This window comes from Macaca thibetana, chromosome 1 (genome assembly GCF_024542745.1).
Source record: "Macaca thibetana thibetana isolate TM-01 chromosome 1, ASM2454274v1, whole genome shotgun sequence".
NCBI lineage: Eukaryota > Metazoa > Chordata > Mammalia > Primates > Cercopithecidae > Macaca > Macaca thibetana.
This window is the reverse complement of record NC_065578.1, coordinates 127,513,281-127,532,770: the sequence shown is the minus strand read 5'-3', so window position 1 is coordinate 127,532,770 and position 19,490 is coordinate 127,513,281. Positions and strand designations below refer to the sequence as shown.

At 58.9% G+C, this 19,490-nt stretch overlaps 4 protein-coding genes across 11 annotated transcripts in view; 2 read left to right on the top strand and 2 right to left on the bottom strand.

Annotated features, from left to right (window-relative positions):
• The window catches only part of DCST2 (DC-STAMP domain containing 2), a 15,056-nt gene extending 11,740 nt beyond the window's left edge, over positions 1–3,316 (top strand). The window contains exon 15 of the mRNA XM_050753059.1: positions 3,076–3,316. Within this exon, the coding sequence (XP_050609016.1) occupies positions 3,076–3,292 (217 nt within the window). The 3' untranslated portion in view covers positions 3,293–3,316. The remainder of the gene's footprint in view (positions 1–3,075) is intronic.
• Positions 3,313–4,541, bottom strand: LOC126934771 (translation initiation factor IF-2). Its single transcript, XM_050755568.1, has one exon. It carries the CDS (start codon positions 4,539–4,541, stop codon positions 4,002–4,004), a length of 540 nt encoding a protein of 179 aa, XP_050611525.1. The 3' UTR covers positions 3,313–4,001.
• ZBTB7B (zinc finger and BTB domain containing 7B) lies at positions 3,313–19,490 on the bottom strand. Of its 8 annotated transcripts, XM_050753622.1 has the most exons (5): positions 19,420–19,490; positions 19,163–19,263; positions 11,722–11,861; positions 6,022–7,181; positions 3,313–5,618 (listed from the first exon to the last, which is right to left on the bottom strand). In XM_050753622.1, exons 4-5 carry the CDS (start codon positions 7,173–7,175, stop codon positions 5,153–5,155), a joined length of 1,620 nt encoding a protein of 539 aa, XP_050609579.1. In that variant the 5' UTR covers positions 7,176–7,181; positions 11,722–11,861; positions 19,163–19,263; positions 19,420–19,490; the 3' UTR covers positions 3,313–5,152. The 8 variants fall into 8 exon arrangements, with proteins under 8 accessions (XP_050609579.1, XP_050609618.1, XP_050609588.1 ...); XM_050753661.1 differs by lacking the exon at positions 19,420–19,490 and having other exon boundaries at positions 4,833–5,618; positions 19,163–19,383; XM_050753631.1 differs by lacking the exons at positions 19,163–19,263; positions 19,420–19,490 and adding an exon at positions 13,125–13,148 and having other exon boundaries at positions 4,833–5,618.
• The window catches only part of LOC126933430 (pygopus homolog 2), an 88,858-nt gene continuing 81,177 nt past the window's right edge, over positions 11,810–19,490 (top strand). The window contains exon 1 of the mRNA XM_050753165.1: positions 11,810–11,813. The gene's annotated coding sequence lies outside the window, so the exon portion shown is untranslated. The remainder of the gene's footprint in view (positions 11,814–19,490) is intronic.

Here is a 19,490-nt window from a genome sequence, read left to right as displayed (position 1 = left end):
TGTCTTAGTCTAGGAGTTCGTGATGGCCTCAGGACTGAGGTGCTGAGTGTGACTGGGATTTCTATGCTTGGGCCTGGGCAGGTGTTAGGGCAGGAAGATAAACAGGTTCTGGTGAAAGACGACTGGCCCAGTTTGAGATCTTTGAGGTGTCTGTAGGGCATCCAGCTGGAGATGCCCAGGGGGGTAGTTAGAAAAGGGCAGGGCTCCGGGCTGGAGGTATATTTTTGGGGGGTGGCTGAGCTAGAGACTGTAAGAGAGAGGATGAGCTAGATCATCCTGGCAGAGGGCATGGCGGGAGAGTGGGAGGGGACAGGGAGGGGAGAGGCTCAAGAAAGCAGGAGAGGCAAACTTATGAAATCAAGTGGGGGGATGGGCACAGTGGCTCACACCTGTAATTTCAGCAATTTGGGAGGCCCAGGTGGGCCGATCTCTTGAGTCCAGGAGTTTGAGACCAGCCTGGGCAACATGGCAAAATCCCATCTCTACTAAAAATACAAAAACTTGGCAGGGCAGGGTGGCTCACGCCTGTAATCCCAGCACTTTGGGAGGCTGAGGCGGGAGGATCACTTAAGGTCAGGAGTTCAAGACCAGCCTGGCTAACATAGTGAAACCCCATCTCTACTAAAACTCCAAAAATCAGCCAGGCATGGTGGCACACACCTGTAGTCCCAGCTACTCAGGAGGCTGAGGCAGGAGAATTGCTTGAACCTGGGAGGCAGAAGTTCCATTGAGCTAAGACTGTGCCACTGCATTTTAGCCTGGGCGACAGAGGGAGGATTGGTCTCAATAAATAAATAAATAAATAAGTAATAATATAAAAATTAGCTGGACATGGTGACATACATCTTTAGTCCCAGCTACTAAGGAGGCTAAGGTGGGAGGGATCACTGAGCCAGGGAGGCCGAGACTGCAGTGAGCCAAGATTGTGCCACTGTACTCCAGCCTGGACAATAGTACAAGACCTAGTCTCGAAAAATGAGAAGATTAAAAAAAAAAATAGAAATCAAGTAGGATCATGTGAAGACAGGTGACAGGCAGTTAGGAAATCACTGGAGTGGCTTGTGGGAATGTTTTTCATGGCATTGGGAAGACCAAAACTGGATCTGTCATGATGGGTTGAGGGCTGTCAGGTAAAGAAGACTCAGAAAGGCTGGGCACGGTGGCTCACACCTATAATCCTAGCACTTTGGGAGGCTGAGGCAGGTGGATCACTTGAGGTCAGGAGTTTGAGACCAGCCTGGCCAACATGGTAAAACCTTGTCTCTACTAAAAATACAAAAAATTAGGCATGGTGGCAGGCGCCTGTAATCCCAGCTACTTGGGAGGCTGAGGCAGGAGAATCACTTGAACCCAGGAGGCGGAAGTTGCAGTGAGCCGAGATCGCGCCACTGCACTCCAGCCTGGGTGACAGAGAGAGACTCCGTCTCTAAATACATACATACGTACATACATACATGCAAAATAAAAGGACTCAGAAATATGGTATGTGGCTCCTACATCACTGTTGCCAGGAGTTTGATAATGCTTTTCATCTAATGAATGCTGTAGTTTGAAAAAATGTAAGCTTGATGGTGAAGAGAAAGACAGAGTTAGCTTCACAGAGCAAGAAAGTAGCTTGAAGGGGAGTCAGCTAAAAACTAAAAGCGTTTTCTAGATCTAAGGACAGGAAGATTTGAGCATTTAGGCAGTGTAAAAGAGCATTGGGGAGGGAGGTTTGGGTTCCAGGGCCAGGTGGACCAGGTGGCCTGCCTTAGAAAGGAGCAGGCTGGCAGAGGCAGAGGGGAGAGTATACTTTCCCCTGAGCAGCTGAGCCCACTCCAGCCTGGAGGCCTTGCTTCTCTCTGGGGAGGAGGAGGCAAGAGCACCTGCTGAGAGAGCAGAGCAGGCGGCTGGGAGTGGAATGAAGATTTCAAGGAGTGGGTGGTAGAGGTTGAAAGAACTACTGTGGCAAGTGTGCAAAGAAGCCGACTGGGGAGGTTAAGGGATTTCCAGGTAGCGTCAAAGGCTCAGATGATGCTGGAAGCCGTAACCTGTAATGATTGCTCCAGTGCGCTTGGTTATGTGATTTTCTCTGGCATGTGTGGTAGCCATGAATAGGATTCACGGGTGGAGGGCTTTTTCTGGGCAGGTCAGGAGGACAAGATGGAGTGAGAATTGAGGTGTCTTTGGTAAGAGTGTCTAAGATGACTGGTGAAGAGGAGGGGCTAAGGTCCCTGGGGGCAGCCCAGGGTCTCTGTCTTGATGACGTGTTAGAACAGGGGCAGTGGCCAGGAGGGAGAGCTGCCTGAACAGGAGGGGCTCAGAGAGGGGGCCATGGCCAGGGAAGAACTCTGGAATGAATCCAGTGAAGGGCCAAGGCTGAGGAGGACGTCTGAGTGGGAACAGAGATGACAGTCAATAGGACCAAGGAGGTTAGGGATTGAGAGGCCAGAGAATTGGATGGGTCCTCTAACGAGGAGGTTGTAGGACCATACAAACAGCAGGAGTCCAGAGCCGGCATCTTAAACAGATGTGGCAGGTGTCTGGCAGGCCTAAGGAGACAGCCACAGCACTGGTTGTATAGCTGTCATGGCAGCCAGGGGCTTTGCAAAAATCACTAGGGGCCAGCTGGGTTTGAGAAGGTTAAGCTACCTCCTCTTGGGAGGACTGCAAATAAAACTGTCCAGTGGGCACATTCCAGTGTGAATGGGACGGTGGAGGTCGTGATGAGTCGAGAGGTTGAAGGGGAAGCAAAGCTTTCTTTTCAGAGGTTCTAGAGGGCCCAGTGAAAGGATAAGCTGGGTCAGCAGAGGGGACAGCTTGAGCCTTGAGCAGGTGTGACCACTGAGGTCACTAGTGGTTCCGCCCTTCCTAGCCATGTGGCCTCAGGCAAGTCACTGCCCCCGCTCAGCATCAGCCTAAAATCAGAAAATATCTACAGCCATGGGCTGGTATGCCTCGTGGGTCTGAGAGAGCAGGAGTTCCTCATAAAGAACAGGAGCTGGATCTGAACAGATGGGGCAGGGCAGGGGGCAGGGATGCACCTGTGAAGACAGAAGGTGGGTGATCCAGCCACACCCTTCCTCTCCTCACTAGTGACCTGGATGAGGAGAAGGGGCCTCAGCAGAGGAAGCACGGGCAGCAGCCCTTACCTGAAGCCCATCAGCCTATTAGCATTCTCACCAGCCCTGAGCCCCACAGACCACCTGAGACATCCTCCGCCCCCAAAGCAGCCCCCACTCCAGCTTCAGAACCCTCAGTCCCTCTCGCACCTCCCTCTCCTCCTGATCCTTCCCACCTACCCCACAAATAAACCAAAAGTGGACACAAGTGTGAATCTTAAATTATTATTATTTCTTCCTGTCGCTTACACCCTTGGTCGGGGGGTTGGGATGGGGGGAAGGGAATAGGAGGGGGGGAGTGCCTCTCCCCCTAAGGCACTGACTGGGAAAGCCGAAAGTAGGGAGAAGGGAGGCCACATTGTCCCCACTCTCTGGGGCTGGGCCCCAGGTCTCCCCAGCCCTGGGCTCCCCCCATCACCTGAAATGCTAAGATGAGGCCCAGGACAACCCGACCTCCCTGCCACCCCAATATATTACATCATCACTTTTTAAATAGATACAGGGACTGGTCCCGCTACCCCCTCCCTGTGACCCCTCCCCACTGTTAGGGGTACCTGGGCAGCTGTGCAAATGGGCATGGGGGTGCATGGAAGGGAGGAAGAGCACCGGGCCCCTGAACCTGCCCCTTTTAAGGAGGGGGAGGAGCCGTCAGGCCAGGAAGGGGAAATAGTGCAAGGCAGAGCCCAGGCTGCAAAAGGGGTCCAGCACCCAGCGAGGAAGGGGGGGTGTCCCCCACCCCCAGCAGAATTGGGTAGTTAAAAATCTGAAACTAGATTTCAACAAGACCAACAGAAGAGGCTATGTACAGAATGGGGGTGGATTCAATCCTAAGAGAAGAGTGAGGGGATTATTCTCCCCTGCCTGACAGGAAGCCCAGCTGGCAAGGATCTGGGAAGGGGATCACTTTCCCACAGGTCCGCAGCCCCTTTCCCTGCGGCCAAGCGAGAAGTTCTGTGCCCACTGCCTTGGCAAGGGGGCGCCGCTCACCAGCTGGGGTGGCTGAGGAGAAGACAGCTCGCTCCAGTAGCCGCGGGGGGCGCTCGCCCGCTCAGGGCATGGCCGCCAGATGGCGCCGGCTCGCCCGCTCTCCACAAGGCTCTTCCAACCCCTCACCCTGTCCCACACCCTTCGCTGCGCCAGCCCGGGGGCGGCGTGAGTCAGGGGCGGCAGTGGTGGCGGCGGCTCCGGCTCGCACCTGGGCGGGGAGGAGATGGGGAGGAGGAGAAGAGGGTAGGACGCCGCCCGGCCCGCCCTGCCCTCTGGCCCCGGGGAGGGAGCGGCGGGAACAAGACATTCCCTGCCCAGGGCCGCGGGGAGGGAGGGACAGGGAGGGGAGTGGAACGGAGCGGCTCCCCTAGCTGGGCGGGGCCCCTCTCCACTGCCCCCAGGGGCGGGCGAGCCAATCAGGCCACCCTGCCCCCTTCTTCTCCGCGACCCCATGACTCAGCGCCGGGAGCAGGGCGGAGGGGGACTGGGATGGCTCCTTCCTTACAGGCCCAGTCCCCCAGTCTTTCAAGCTTCCACCTGGCTTTCCCCCACCTACCCTTCCTTTGCCGGCCCCCTTTGCATAATTCACTGCCAGGAAAAAGGAACAGAAACCAGGAAGGAGGGGTCTCGGAAGGGAGGGGCAGTCCTTCACCCCCTTACACAGCCAAAACCCCCAAGGGGCAGAGGGGCGGGGCAAGGCTTTGGTCCCAAGCCCCCACCCCCTAGAAACCCGCATAGCCGAAGTGGGACCCACAAATCAGAAATACATTATTGCTTCTACTCCCCAGGAGCAGCTGGGGACAGGGACCCCACTTTTACAATAGAGCTGTAAATATATACACAATATATGTATCACTCCTTGGGGGATCACCCCAATTTGGGGAGCCTCTGCCCCAATACCTTCTTAGCTCGGAATTGGAATGAGGGCTCTGGGAGGAAGGGCTGATGCTGACACCAGCAAGGCTCCGTGCCCCAGACCCCTGCTGTGTCTGTCCTGCGTGCTCCCACTGCTTGGCATGGGTGTCCCCGGCCTTGTGCTGCTTCAGCCTGGCCCTCGTCCCTCTTTAAGAGGACTCCATAGCACCTTCAGCCTGGGGTGTGGTGGGTGCCCCTTCCTCCTCATCATCATCAGGGGGCCCCGGGGTAGAGACCGGGGGCCCGGTGGGGGCTGACTGCTCCCAGAATCGAGCTAGAGAGAGGCGGAAGGTGTCCAGGTGGCCATTGGAGAGGTCGAGGCCAGCGGGGGATGCAGCAGCCGTAGAGGGTGGCGGGTAGTGGGGTGGTGCATCGTCCTTGCGGCGCCGTCGGGTGCGCACCTCCAGGCAGTTCTGGCCTTTGAGGTGGCGCTGCAGGTGGTCCTCCTTGGCGAAAGCCTTGTGGCACAGGTGGCACTCATAGGGCCGGTCCCCCGTATGCAGGTGCATGTGGTTCTTGAGGTCGTAGCTGTGCAGGAAGCGGGCTGGGCAGTGCGGGCACGAGTAGGGGCGCTCTCCCGTGTGCTTCCGCATGTGGATCTTCAGCTTGTCGTTCCTGGCACAGGCAGGGGTGAGGGGCAGGGAGGTGTTCAGGATGGGATCCCTGGCTCCTTCTGGTCATACCACCCTGGCCTTGTCCCATCCCTGTCCCTCACCATTTGTTACCCCACTATTGCCCCAGGATACCCTGCTGGCTCACCTCTAGCTTAACAAGGCCTTGACATTATCCACTCCTCTGCTTCCAGCACTGCCCTCCTGGGCACCAAATCCTTCATGCTCCAGACCCACCCCCCGCTGGCTTGTTTTATTCTGCTCTCCTCATTCCAGTAACCCACTCATGTCCCAGTCCCTCCACGACCACCTACCTCCACCTCGGGTCTCCTAACTCCTTCCCCCTCTCCTCCCACCCTGTCCCCTACCCACGACCCCTGCCGGGCCCTTCCCCACTTGCTGCTCACCGGGTGAATCGAACACCGCAGACCTCGCAGGCAAAGGGCTTCTCGCCTGTGTGGGTCCTCATGTGGCGAGGCAGTTTGCCCGCCCCATGGATGATCTTGTGGCAGACAGGACACTCCTGAGGCATCTGGGAGCGGCGTTTGCGCACCAGCTTGTCTTGGCCATCCAGGCCTGGTGCCAGGTTGTCCTGGTGCAGGGAGCTTAGGTAGGCCATCAGGTCAGGATCGATGGCATCCTCATCTGAGCCCAGCTCCTCTGGGGACAGCGGGGGCCCGCCACCCTGCGCCAGCCCATAGGCTGGGGGATATACCAGCTCCTCTTCTTCTTCCTCACCCTCATAGGGTTCGTAGCTCTGGGGCCCCTCAGGAGGGGAGGCGGTTCCTGTGGGAGGGCTGTAGCTGTCCCCCAGCCCACTGCCCCCACTGCTGCCCACTCTACCCGCCACCTCCTCCTCCTCATAGGTCAAGGGATGGGCAGGTACTGCGGGCACCTCAGGGACTAGGTGGTTTGCTCTGGCCCCCTTGGTTTGCAGGAAAGCTTTCCGGGGCTTGCGGCTGCGGCGGGCAACAGGCCGAGGTGGCGGTGGTGGAGGTGGTGGGAGGGGCACCTGTGGAGGACTGTCTTCACCATTGGGAACTCCAGAGGCTGTGGCTGTGGCAAAGGCCTGCAGATACTGGCGGGCTCGCTCACAGTCATCCTCGTCTGGGCTGGGAGCTTCTAGCCCACTGCCCTGCAGAATCTCCATGCAAGCAGCGATGACACACGGGATCTCCAGCAGGCGGGCAGCCTGGAGCACAGCTGGCATGTTGGCGCTGCTGGTGGTCAGTGTGGCTGTATAGGCAAATTCAAGGAGGGCGCCTAGTGCCTCTGGCCCTACAAAGTCCAGCTCACACACGCCTGCTCCTGCTCCCCCAGCGGCTGTCCCGCTGCCCCCGGCCCCCATGACAGCTCCGCCACCGCCCTCAGTGAATAGCTTCTTGAAGTAGTGGCTACAGGCAGCTAGCACAGCCCTGTGGGTGCGGTATTCAAGGCCCTGCGTCCGGATGGTGAGGTCACATAGGTGGCCCAGCTGGCGCTGCTCATTGAGGCAGCTCAGGAGCTCACTGCTGTGGTCCGGGAATGGAATCCCAATCAGGTCATCCTCGGGGCTCCCCATCTTCTCCTGCAGAGTCAAATAGAGGGGAGGTTAAGAGCGCTCAGCCCATAGGGGTCTGGGGAAAGAGGACCAACTTTAGCCAATACTTATTGAAGGATGACTACATGCCAGTCACCCTTCTGAGTACTTTACACTCATTTCATCTTCCAAAACCCTCCGAAGTATGATCATCATCTGTTTCACAGACAAGGAAACTGAGGTTCAGACAGGTGAAGTGATTTTCCAAGTTAAGTGCAGAACAGTATTTGAATTCAGGCAGTGGGCCCGGTCCTTGTTCCTAACCACTACACTGTTCTATTCTGCCTCTGTGGCAGCAGGAGCCCTGCCTTTCTGGCCTTTTCATAGAGGTCCATCTGTGTCACCTGCCCCCTTCCCCATCTCTTTGGAAGGAGCAGTGGACTAGGAGCTAAGATGCCTGGGTCCTGGTTCAGGCTTCATAAAGAATTGGCTGAAGGACCAGGGGTGGTACTGGCAGCTGGCCTCAGTCATTTGAAAAGTGAGGTAACGGTCTTTGTAGTGAAACCTCCTCATAACCTGGGGAGAGGCCAATGAGAGAGTTCAGACTCACACTGGACCAATATCTGCTGGAGGCCAGGCAGACAGGTGCTTTAACTCAAGTTATCTCTCTCCAAAGCAGCTAGGACACTGTAAAACATATACAAACAAGAGAAGGCAGCTTCCAAGCATCATCCTCTTCCTCCTCGTGCCCCTCCCCTGGCTACCAAAGGTTCATCTCCCCTTCTAGATCCCCCGCTTCTTGAGGCCAAACGGGAAACACAGCTCCCAGCATCCCTCCCCCCACATCCTCCCCTCCCCCATGGGGCCAAGGAGCAGCCACCCTTTGCTGGGGTGTCACTGGCTGGCGCGGTTGCTTCCTGCCCCGCACAGATAAGCATCGCCCCCGCCCCCTCCCCCACTGCCAATAGGCCAAGTTCCAGTCCCACCCCCCAACTCCCCCTCAGCTACTGCCACCCCTCTCTCCGTATTCCAGGAGAGCCACATCTCCAGAGGGCCTTGGTCCTGCTCTCTATCCTTTACCCTCCAACGCCCAGCCACAGGAGGTGGGTGCAGAGCAGCCAGCCATCCCAAGGCTGGCAGAGGTGTGGGCAGGGGTTGGGGCCTGGAAGGGGGTGAGACCTGCTTTAAATCCTGGCTCTGCCACTATCTTGCTGAATGACCTTGGGAAAGTCATTTCTCTCTGTGCTTCCATTTCCTCAGCTGTGCAAGGAGGGGGTGGAAGTAGTGGCCCCAATGGCTCAGCCCTTCAGCCCTGACATTTTGTGGGTCTGGAGCAACTGGAGACAGTGCCGGGGCCTGGAAAGAGCTGGGCTCTGGAGTCAGCCAGGTTTGAGTTTGAATCCTGTCTCTGCCACCAGTTAGCTCCATGACCTTAAACAAGTGATTTAATCTCTGAGCCGCCTTCCTCGTCTGTAATATAGGATAATTCCACCTGACTCCTAGAGTTGTGGTGAGGGTTAAATGAGACCAAATATGGCACAATGCCTGATACGCAGTGGGGATTCAATAAATGTTCTGGCCTTGGCCTAGCCTGGGGTCAGATTCCACTATACAGATGGCCTCTGTTAAGAAAACTACTTGGGGACAGGTCAGCCTCCCTCCCTCAAATCACCCTGAGGGAACCAGGCTACTACTAGCTACATGACTTTGGATAAGTCACTTCCTTTCCTGAGGAGGCCTGTTCCTCGTATGTAATATTAAAGACTACCCCTGCTGATCCTTAGGGCAAGTCCCACTGATATTTTGTCAGGGTCCCCTCTGCCGCGTCAGCAGCTGTTCAGCCCTGGCCATTGATGGGGAAAGGTTTTTTTTTTGGGGGGTGGGGGAGTGAATGGGGGAGTTAAGCCACAAATTTTTTTTTTTTTTTTTTTTTTTGAGATGGAGTCTCGCACTGTCGCCCAGGCTGGAGTGCAGTGGCCGGATCTCAGCTCACTGCAAGCTCTGCCTCCCGGGTTTACGCCACTCTCCTACCTCAGCCTCCCGAGCAGCTGGGACTACAGATGCCTGCCACCCCGTCTGGCTAGTTTTTTGTATTTTTTTGTAGAGACGGAGTTTCACCGTGTTAGCCAGGATGGTCTCGATCTCCTGACCTCGTGATCCGCCCGTTTGAGCCTCCCAAAGTGCTGGGATTACAGGCTTGAGCCACCGCGCCCAGCCACAAATTTTCTCTTTAGGACACAAGAACTGCATTCTCTGTGTCTGCCTCCCTGCCTGCCCCCTTCATTGCAAGGCCAGGGCTCCTACACAGAAACCTTAGGTGAGCAGCACCCGCATGTCCGTCTTTGCTTGTAAGCCACATCTAGGCACCCTTAGATAGCCCACCTGTTTCCACCTTAAGTCCTCAAACCACTTCTCTCCCTAGGAACCAAGCCATCTGAGAGCTCTCCCTGCTCCCTTTAATCCTCCTGACTGTACTTTACAAATGGTACAAGTGGCAAATGGCCCCCAGACTTGGGAGCAAACAAAAACCAGGTGGGCAGCAGCAGCAGGAGGAGCAGCAGCAACAGTGGCTGTAGCCACTTAAGCAGCAGTAGGCACCCTCCTGGGCCCAAGTGGATCCTGTCCTTCCTAAGGGGGATGGGTGGGGCTGTCCTCGCTGTCCATTGGCTGGGAGCTGGGCACTGGCAGGCACGTGGCTCACCCCATCCCTCTCCCTCCTTCCCTGCCCACCCCACCCATTCCCGCTGCTAAGCCCGCCTCCTTTCTCCCACCCCAGGGCCGGTCTCCGTGGCAACTTGGTGTGGTGGGGGCGCTGATTGGCTGACCTCACTGTCAGGTCACAGGCTCAGGCTCGTTCACCACGCAACTCACACAGGGATTGGGCAAGGGTGGGTGTTTAACTCCTTAGGCCCAAATCCAATGCCCATGGCCAAGAGGTAGCAATGAAAGAGGGGGAGAGGCAGAGGACATGCGTGGGAAGGAGAGGGTATTCATAAGGTTCTCTAGCTTCTGGGAAACTCCCCTTACCCAGGGCTCTAGCACCCATGCCAATATAGGTGCCACCTGGAGCTATGGTGGTGCCAACCAGGCCAAGGGGCCCTCCTAGGCCCATCATCTGGGAGGGATGGGTGGGGCGAAGGCATCCCTTCTTTCTGCCAGGGTAGGGCACTGGTGCCAGGGTGCCCACCCCACCTTGGGCACCTTTCCCACCTCTGCATCCCAGAGGGCCCAGTCCCCTGACGCCCCATGAAGGCGGCCCATCCCCACCCAGTCTGGCATGCCCCCTCTTGCTAAGACCTTGTGGGCATGGGCGTGTGTGGTGGTTGGGGGTGCAGCTGTGCCAGGGAACCGGGCAAGGTCTGTTTGGTCTGTTTGCCTGGTAGGGGGAAGAACTGGGGGCCCCGCCCCATCACTCCCCTCTTTCCCGCCACCCCCCCAGGCTCCCCTCACTGTCAGGCCTGCTAGACCGGCCAAGCCGGTGGGCAGCTCTCTTGAAACTGGGCCCTGAGTCAAGCCTGCCCTATCTTTGGTTGGGGGAAGACTTCAGGGTGAGAAAGTTGGGAGGGGGTAAAGGTGGAAGTGCCTATCACCTACCCTTCAGTGCTCAAGGGCACCTGGCAGGGTATGTCCAGCACCAAGAAACCAAAAGGTGGAGGCCACTGGCCCGGTCTTGGAAAGAAAAGGGAGACAGGAACTCTTTCCAGATGCTGACCTCAGGCAGGGTCCAGTGCAGGGCTGGGGGCCACTAGGGCCAACACTGCTGGCTTGAGCCAGCCGAAGGGCAGGGATAGGAGGCCCTGAATAGGGCAGCTGAGTAAAGCTGGCCCCCCTTTCCCCACCCTGGGGATTAGGGGAGTGAGGCTTAGTGTGGGGGGCAGCAGGCAGAACCAGGATTAGCGGCGGAGAAAATAGATATGGGCCTGAGACACAGGCACACAGAGCCCCCCCTCCCCAGGTTCCAAGGCCCCTACCTCTAGGCTCTGCCAGGGAGCCTGAGAGGGGCCTGGCCAGGCTTCTCCAGGAGCAGCAGCTTGGGGTGAGGGAGGATGAGGACCAGGCTGTAACATCTTCCTGCCAGGGATGATGGAGAGACCTGAGGCTCTTCCCAACGCTCCTGGTGTCTTGGCTGGCCACCCCTCCCCCTTACTTCTGTCTCCTTTCTCCCTCCAACCCCCACCCCAACTCCAGCCTCAGGTTCTCTTCCTGTTTTTTTGGAACTAAGTTTGCACGAAGCCAGGGCTTTGGCCTGCGTCTGGACCGGGGGGGGTGGGGAAATTGGACAGCCAGTCCAAAGTCCTAAGGGACCCAGGAATTCTTATTCTCCAGCTTCCTCCACCACTTCTCAGGGCCTCTGGGGCCCAGGGGCCGAAGCCATCTGGATTGCCCAGTTGGGGAGGGAAGGTAAAGGGGCTGAACCTCTTCTCACATGAGGACTAGAAGGGCTTCAAAGAAGAGGTTCTTTGCCCAGGGATGCTCTGACATTTATGGAGCTCTTCTCTCCCCACCCCAGCCCCTCCAAGCTTGTGCATGCCTTCCCCATCCCCCATATGACGCTTCCCCTCCTAACCTCACCACCCCCAGCACTCACACTTCCTGGGGGCCGAGGCGGGGAAGAGAGACCGCAAGCCACGAAGGGGGAAGGAGGCGAGGGGAGTTGGCTGCTTCCCGGTGCTGTGGGGGTTAAGTCTCTGCCCAGCTCCAAATCCCCCAGTCCTGGTTCTGGGGCTCCTGAAATGAGGTAGACCTTAATGCTTCCCTACATTTTCTTTCCATGACACAAGCCCTTGCCCATAGCCCCTTAGTCTCCATCAAGGGAAATATGAGGGAGATAAAAGATGGCGGAGGAAGGAATGGGGGCAACTCTCCCAGCCTTCGCACCACCACCTTTGGGTATTCCCTGCCATCAGCCAGTCTTCACTCTTGCCCTTCTCTTGGCCTCCTTGTTCTCATTGCCTCCTTCGACCCTTGTCTTCCCTCCGCAAGTCCACCCTTTGCATTCCTTCCTTCAGCCCTCCTTGAACTCCGCACCCTCTCCACCACATCAGTGTCCCTAGGCCTCCTCCCAGGAACTGTCCCCGCCTCTCCTTTCTCTTCCCCTTGGTTCTCTCTTGCTCAAACCTCTCCACTGTCTCCATTGGCCCCCTGCTTCGAGCATCCCTTCCCTTCTCCCCAGGCATGTGAGGGGTGGAGAGAGGCAGAGGAATTAAATCAGGGGCCAGGCCTGCCCTCCAACACCTGGTCTTGCCAAAAGATGGTTGAGTTTAGGGCATCCACGCCCCACTTTTGGATGAAGCAGGGGACCACAATTTGGGAGCCAGTTGGGGAGAACAAGTGGTGGAGGGGGGTTTGCAGCGAGAGCGGATGTGGGGTGGGGGTGGAGGGACAACCTGTGCCTCTGTGCCCGTCAGAGTTTCCAGCCCTGGAGCTGCTGGACTTTCCCCGGAGGGTGCCCACCCTGGACCAGGCAATTGTCCACTTGGACAGACTCTGGCCATCAGGATTCTCAGCAGGGTCTGCCTGGACAGTGCCAGCTCCCCTTAGGGCCTGAGGAGACCGCACAAGGTGCCAGGGTCTGCCCTGTGCCCACCCCCTCCCCCCAGCCTAGTGTCTCCAGCTGGGTAACCGAGCTGGCTGGTAACCCCACACCCGCCAAGCCGCCGGCAGAAACCTGAGCCCCCCAGCCCCAGAGGACACCCCAGCCCGATCTCCGGAGCCCGGCTCTCTGCCAGCCTGACCAGCCTTCTGGCCTGGCCCAGCAATCACTCAGTCCCTATAGGCCGCTCTTCTGCCCCTCCTGATCCGCTCGGGTCCCCTTAGACACTGAAGCCTCCCCACATTCCCGCTTCTCAAGCCCTCAGTTCCCTAAACTCTCTTGTGAAGTCTGGGCACCCTCTTCCTGGCCTGTTTTTCAGTCCTCTGACCCTAGGCTAATTCTAGGCCTCCAAGCCCCCCTGGGGCCTGATCTCCCAAGCCAGAGCAGGGCCTACTCACCTGAATGCTGAGGGGCCTGGCGGCAACTCCTCCTGGCCCCTGGGGGCAGCAGGTTGGGACAGGTGGGGGAGGGCCAGGCTTGGGGGGAGGTAGGGTGGCTGTTCCCCGCTCCAGCTCCCTCCTTCAAAGGGGCCGCCCACGACCTGGCCCAGCCCCTCCCCCCTACAGCCTTAACCCTCTGGGTGCTGTCCCCCCTCCCCCCAGCTTGGAGGGAGGGGTTACCGGAGGGCTGGCGGCGTGGGAGAGGGCCCAGAGTCTCTGCCTGTGATGCCTGAAGCCCCAGCAGAACCCACCCGCTCCTGTCCTTACTCAGTCCTAAAAGAGGAAAAAGGTGAGGGGTAGGAAAGGTAGGAGCTGGGACAGTCCAGGAGGACAGAGATGAGGAGGAGCAATGGGAGAGGCTACTGGAGGTGGGACCAGGAGAAGGAAGAAGGGAGGGGAGGGGACAGAGGTGGCAGTGGCCAGAAGAGGGAGGAGGGGAACCCTGGACGGTCAGTGCCAGGGGTGACAGGTGCCTGGGTCCCAGCCCCTCAGAATATGTGGGATGGGGACCACAAGGAGGCCCTCTAGACCCCAGCAGGCTCCTCAGTCCCCCTGGGAGCTGGCCGAATTCTCCCTACCTTGTACTGGGCTGGGGCCCTCAGGGGCTGGGCAAGGCGGCACCCCGCCCTCCCCATAGCCTCACCCCAAACCCACTCACATACCACAGTTCCTTGCCCGGGCGCCAACCCCTGCCAACCAGGCCAGGGGGCAGCACTCATGCCAGCCCCCAATAGCCAGGGGGATCAGGGGGTACAGAGCTGGCCTGAGGGGGATAGACAGATTGGGGGAGCTGTGGGCACCGAAAGAGGAAGGAGCCGGGAGGGGGCATCTGCTGGGAAGCGCCTAGCCCCACCCCTTGCGCAAGCTGCTGCCACCCTGGCCGGTTGGGTGGGACCCGCCTGGGCCTGAGGGGCAACTCAGGAGGGCTCTGAGCCCAGACATGGATGGGCCACCAAGTTTCACTTAAACAACTCCTGGGGTCCCTTATTCCTGGAATGAGGAGTGCCCTAGTGTCCCCCAGACACTAGGCCATCCCAAGTCCTGCTAGGCTTGGGGGTACCATAGAAATGCCCCCTAAAGTATCCCCTCCCCTTTCCCCCAACAGCTGCTGGCTCAATGCCGCTGGCCTGCTGCCCCTCACCAGCTCCCGGCCCGGTTGGCACCTACCCACCAGGATGCTGGCAGTCCTGCCCTCCTCTCCCTCCTACCCCCCTGCTCCCAGCGCCCCATGCCAACTGTGGGCCTGAGGTGGGGGAGGGTCACCCTGTGCCTTGGTGCCAGTCTGACGGGCCCAGGCCCCTAGGCCCTACAGATAAGGCCTAAGACCCTGTTCTCAAGCCACCCCCTCAAGATGTAGCACACTGGTCAGGGCCTACACAGGGAGAGCCTAGGAGGCAATGGACAGCCCTGTGAGCAGTTAATGAAGGCTCCACACCCCAGGGTGGGGGCCAGTGTCTCTCCCTACCACCAGGTGCCAACCTCCCGGCATTCCCCCTGCCCAAGCATTTGCTTGGGCACCAAAGTCCCTGCAATTCCTGAGAGCCCTAGTGCCTGCAGCCTGCGAGGGAGTGGGGTGGGGCTGCTCTCTGCCCTTTGATCCCCATAAAGGGAGGGAACCAGCCTAGAGGGCAGGGGGCAGGGAGGGAGTTCATGGGGCCCCTCTGTTTCACCCCTGCCAGGGACAGCAGGGCAGGGTGTGGGCATCTTTTGGGTGGGGCCCTAAGGTGAGGACGGGTAGCATGTCTCAGCAAGGGAGATGGATGTCAGTCATAGGTACATGGCATCCCATGGCAATGCGATAGCAAGAATAAAGTGGGGGGATGCAGAGGGTACCCACATTCCAACCCATCCCAGTTCTGGTTTTCACCCTCATCAAGAAACACTTCCAGACTCAGCCAAATTGAGAGCTCAAGGACTACAATTCCCAGTGTGCACCACAATTGCTTTGTATGTACCTTGGGAGTTGTAGTACCCCTTGAGAAGCCCTGGGTTCTCCTCTTCCCCAGAGCCTTGCTGATGGGTGGGAAGGGCAGATGACTTGCTCATGAATCTCCAAGGGGGCTAGGTTTAAGAAGAGGTAAAAGGCTAGGATGTCCATGGTGGAGGAAAGAGGACCCCTGCTCCCAGGCAAAGGGGGAGGAAAGGAGGAAGGAAGGAGGAGAGGATGTCTGTTGAAAGGGGCATATGGGTGGGGAGGAGTTGGGGGGACGGTGGAAACAGGAAGGAAATTGAAGCCAGAGACATGAGGTCGAAAGTAAAGGCCTGGGGGAGCCCCACTCTGAGGCCTGTCAGGGACTGGGATGGCATTTCCCCATGTCATTCTGTTGGCCTGGGAGGAAGAAGAGGAATCAGTGATGTCAAAAGATAGCAAATTGATATATTTATGGGGATCACTGTTTCTTTTGCCTCCATCAGCCCTCTTTTGCCTGGGGCACCTTCAAACCTTGAATCTGGCATAGGTATTTGCTGACTGGGAAGCTCTGAAGGCTGACCTGGTTCTGGGGAGGATAGCAGGCAAAGGAAGGGGCTTGGGGAGATCAGGGCTAGGCCTGATGGTAAATATGGTAGAGGTATATGTGGGGTTAGGCCAGATGTAGTCAGGGCAAGTGCTGGCAAATGAGAATGCTATCCTCCAGAGCAGAACCATGGCATCTGGAGGCCTCAGGGAAGAGAGGGCTAAGATGTCCATCCTAAGCTGTGGGACAGGATGAAGAGGGCAGCCCTCTCTGGTCTCCCTGGGGAATTTGTTAAAGGTAGCTTTGTCCCTGTGCCAGTGAATATTAAAGATGGCAATTCAGGGGGCCAGGTGGTAGCTGGGTGCCTTTCCCTAGTAGGGGTGGAGGTCAGAAGTGGGCAGAGGACCTGCTTTGAAGTCACTTCTCCTGGGCTCCCCAAGGCTCTGGGACAGATGCTTGCAGGCCCCAGCCAAGATTCTTGCCAAGACCTGGGCCTGGCTGGGTGTGGGGGTCTTTCTTGTCCCCACCCCACCAAACACTTGATGGTGGATGACAGCAGCTCTATCCCCTACCTCCCAGTCCCCCAGGCCCGCCTTGGCACCTGGCCGCTTCTGTGTTGGCAAGAGGTGGGGGGGAGGGGGCAGCGAGGCAACTTCAAACTGTCCGGGCAAAACGTCAAGTTTACTCACGAGTTTACTCAGCACAAGGAGGGGGAAGAGGCCAGGGCGGGCACACCCCATGCCAGGGTCCTATCCATCTGCCTGTCCCCACCTTCCTCCCCCACTGTTCTCTCCTGCCCTAGGCCAAAACAGGCATAGGCCCTAAGGCCTGGTGTCAGGACAGTCTTAACTCTCAGGAAGGTCAGGGAGCCAAGCGGGACAGAGGCAGGAAGCCCCGCAGCAGGCCCAGAGGCTTCTGTCAGAGGGCAGTGCCCTGCCTGGAGCCCATTCACTACTCATCTTGGGACCTTGGTCTTGGGCCAGAAGAATTGGGTCTCTTAGCCATTAAGAAGGGGGGCAGTACCAGGCCAAACCTCCTCCATCTGAGCAGTCCCCTGGGCAGTGACTTCTGACCTGAAATGCCCAGTCCTAGGCTGTCCCTCAGTCTGATGCCATGCAGGCAGCCATAGGATCAGGGGCTGGTTTTCTCAGCCTTGGCTTGGAATGGGGGGCTGGCATCCTATCTGACCTACTTCCCTTTCCTCCCCACCTGCTTTCATTCTCTGCTTCTCTCCCCCAGCCTTCACTGTCCCCACCCCAGAGCGCTCCGCCCCCCATGCCTGCTGGGCCCCCTCCCCCACCCTTCCCCAGGGTGCCAAGTGCAGGCACACAAAGGGCCTGATGGTGCATTGTTAGCCCAGCCCCCGCTGCCCGCCGCGCCCTCCCTGGGCAGGCACTAGGCCAAGGAGGAGCTGGGGGCCCTGGGTGCCAGGGGGCACCATGGGGAAGAAGGGGACAGCACCTGTCTTCCAGATACTGGGGTCTACATCAGCCAGGGCTGAGTAGTGATGAGTGTCCCATTAGAGCAAGCCTGTCTCCTTGACACCTGAGCCTAGTGGGCACTGCCTTCTTTCTTCCCCAGAGCCCCATTCTGGTGGTATTAACCCCTTTTTGACCCCTATGCCAAGGCTGGGGGTGTATGGTACCCAAGGGAGGGGACAGTGTCTGGGGGTGCCAGCTAGTTGTGCTGTGCCCACAGCAACCATGTAACAGAGGCACGCTGGGGGAGCTGGGGTCCCCGGGGCCAGGGACAGAGGCACTGACAGAGATTTCTCCTTGTTTCATCAGCTGCTCCAGGGGGAGCCCCCTGCCCTTCTCCCCAGTTACCGCTAAGGAGAAACACTAACTACCACCCAGACATAGTCACAAGTATGTCCCTCTCTAGTGCAGCGCAACACTCCTTATGCCCACTCTCTCCTCCCCAACCTGATGCCCACTCCATGCCAGCTCTCCCAGCAGTGCCAGGCGGGTACAGGGGTGACCAAACCAGTTGGTGTGTGTAGGGCAGCAGGAGGCAACCCCATAATCCTCCAGGCCTCATCCCCGCACTCACACATACTCCCTTAGGGAACAGACAGTTCCCATCCTGGTTTAACCCCTCACAGCCCAATCTGGTTCCCCCGCCCCTGATAAGCGGTCTCCCTCCTCCAGGAATAAGTTGGGGGAAGGAGGAATAGCTGCGCTGACTCATTCCCGTTCTCGGCTGCAGCTAGGGGTCTCCAAGGCATTCGGGCGGGGGTCAATTCAAGAACACCCTCCACCTGGCCCGGAAGCCAGGACAGCCAGCCGGTCTCCCCCTCTCCCCAGCACCCACTTCCGGTGTCCCAAACTAGGTCAGCAGCGCTCGTTTCCTGTGGGTCAGCTAGCACCGGCGCCTCTGCCCCTCCCCTGCTCCGGACCCAGGCTCCCCGCCCCCCCGCCCCCCAGGGCGCCCCGAGGTCTCACCACGTCTCAGCCGCCCTTTGATACGTGGGGGTTGTGCGGGGCGGGGGGCAGGGGACCCGCCCTCTCTCTAAACACCAGCAGGGCCGGGGCGCCTGGGCAGGCACGTGTCCGGGCACAACCCGCTGCCCACGCCGCCCCCCCACTCCCGCCCCCACCTCGCTCTGGCCGGGACACGTCGCTCTCTTACTTGGGATGGGGTGGGAGGAGGGAGAGAAAGCTGGAAATTGAAAGCAGCGCCCCCCACCCCTTTGAATGGCAGCCTTCTGCCAGGCTCACTCTGTAGGTTCTACAACAACACTGTAGCGACCCCCACTCTGGGCTGGGGCAGGTGCGCCGGCGCTGGTGGGGGGACGGGCGGTAGGTAGGAGAATTCTTCCTAGTCACCCGCCCTGGCTCTCGGGTTCTGGGGGCATGAGCTGGCGTGGAAAAGGTAGCGGCGGTACTGGAGCCTGAAGGAAGGGAGTGGGATTGAGGGGCAGGGGAGAGAGAGGTCGTTCTATGTCGGTTCGGAGGTTGTTGCTGAGCCCCACTACCGCTGGAGAGAGCGCGGCTCTGGAAGCGCAAGAAACCGTAGTCCAGCCGGTAACTTTCCCCCAAGCAGCGGCTCCTCCTGCGCCCCCCCAACCCCCATGCAACTGGCCTGGGGCCAACCCACCGCGCCAGGGGGCGCGGGGTGGGGGGGTGCGCGTTGTCCTAGTTAGAGTCCGTCAGCGTTTCCATTCCCTCAACTCGGTCCGGTCTGGGGTCTCCCCCTAAAGTCACGAAGGAGACTGGGGAAACGCTCAGCGTCGCCTCACCCCCTCTCCATCCCGAAGCCGCCTGTCTGTCTGATCCCAGGAGAAGTGCAGAGAAAGTTTCTGGGGACCCTCCGCCCAGGGTTGGGGGGCATCCGCAGTTCCTTCTCTGTCTTTCCTCCCAATTAAAACCAATTCCAGAGACACGGGGTGTTGGGAAAGCACAGGGAAGGGGAGTGGTGGGAATCTGATCTGCATGCGTGTGTATGTGGGGGTCCCACTTACAGGACGGACGAAGGACACTGCAGTAGTCTCGAGTCTAGTGAACCCCGAGCCAGGAGACAAAAGTGGGGTACACTCACCTCTCAGCCGTCGGGTCCGCTGGCTGGAGCTGCTGAGGCTCAGGGTGTGGGAAGAAGCGCGTCCCCCACCAGGCCCGGGGGCTTGGGGCCCTGCTCCGGTCCTGGTCAGAAGGCCGCGGTCAGTTGCTCGCCGCTCGCTGCTGGGGGGCTCCTCCTCCGCCGCCCTCTGCCTCCTCCTGCCGCCCGCCCCCCCTCGGCCGCCAAGAGCCGTACATTCACCTGGCTCCCACCCGCCCCCCCCTCAGGGCCCGCCTCACCTGTCCTGCTGTCTCACCTGTCCTGTCCTCCTGCTTGCTTTCCCCCCATCCCTCCCCCCCCTCCCCCCGCC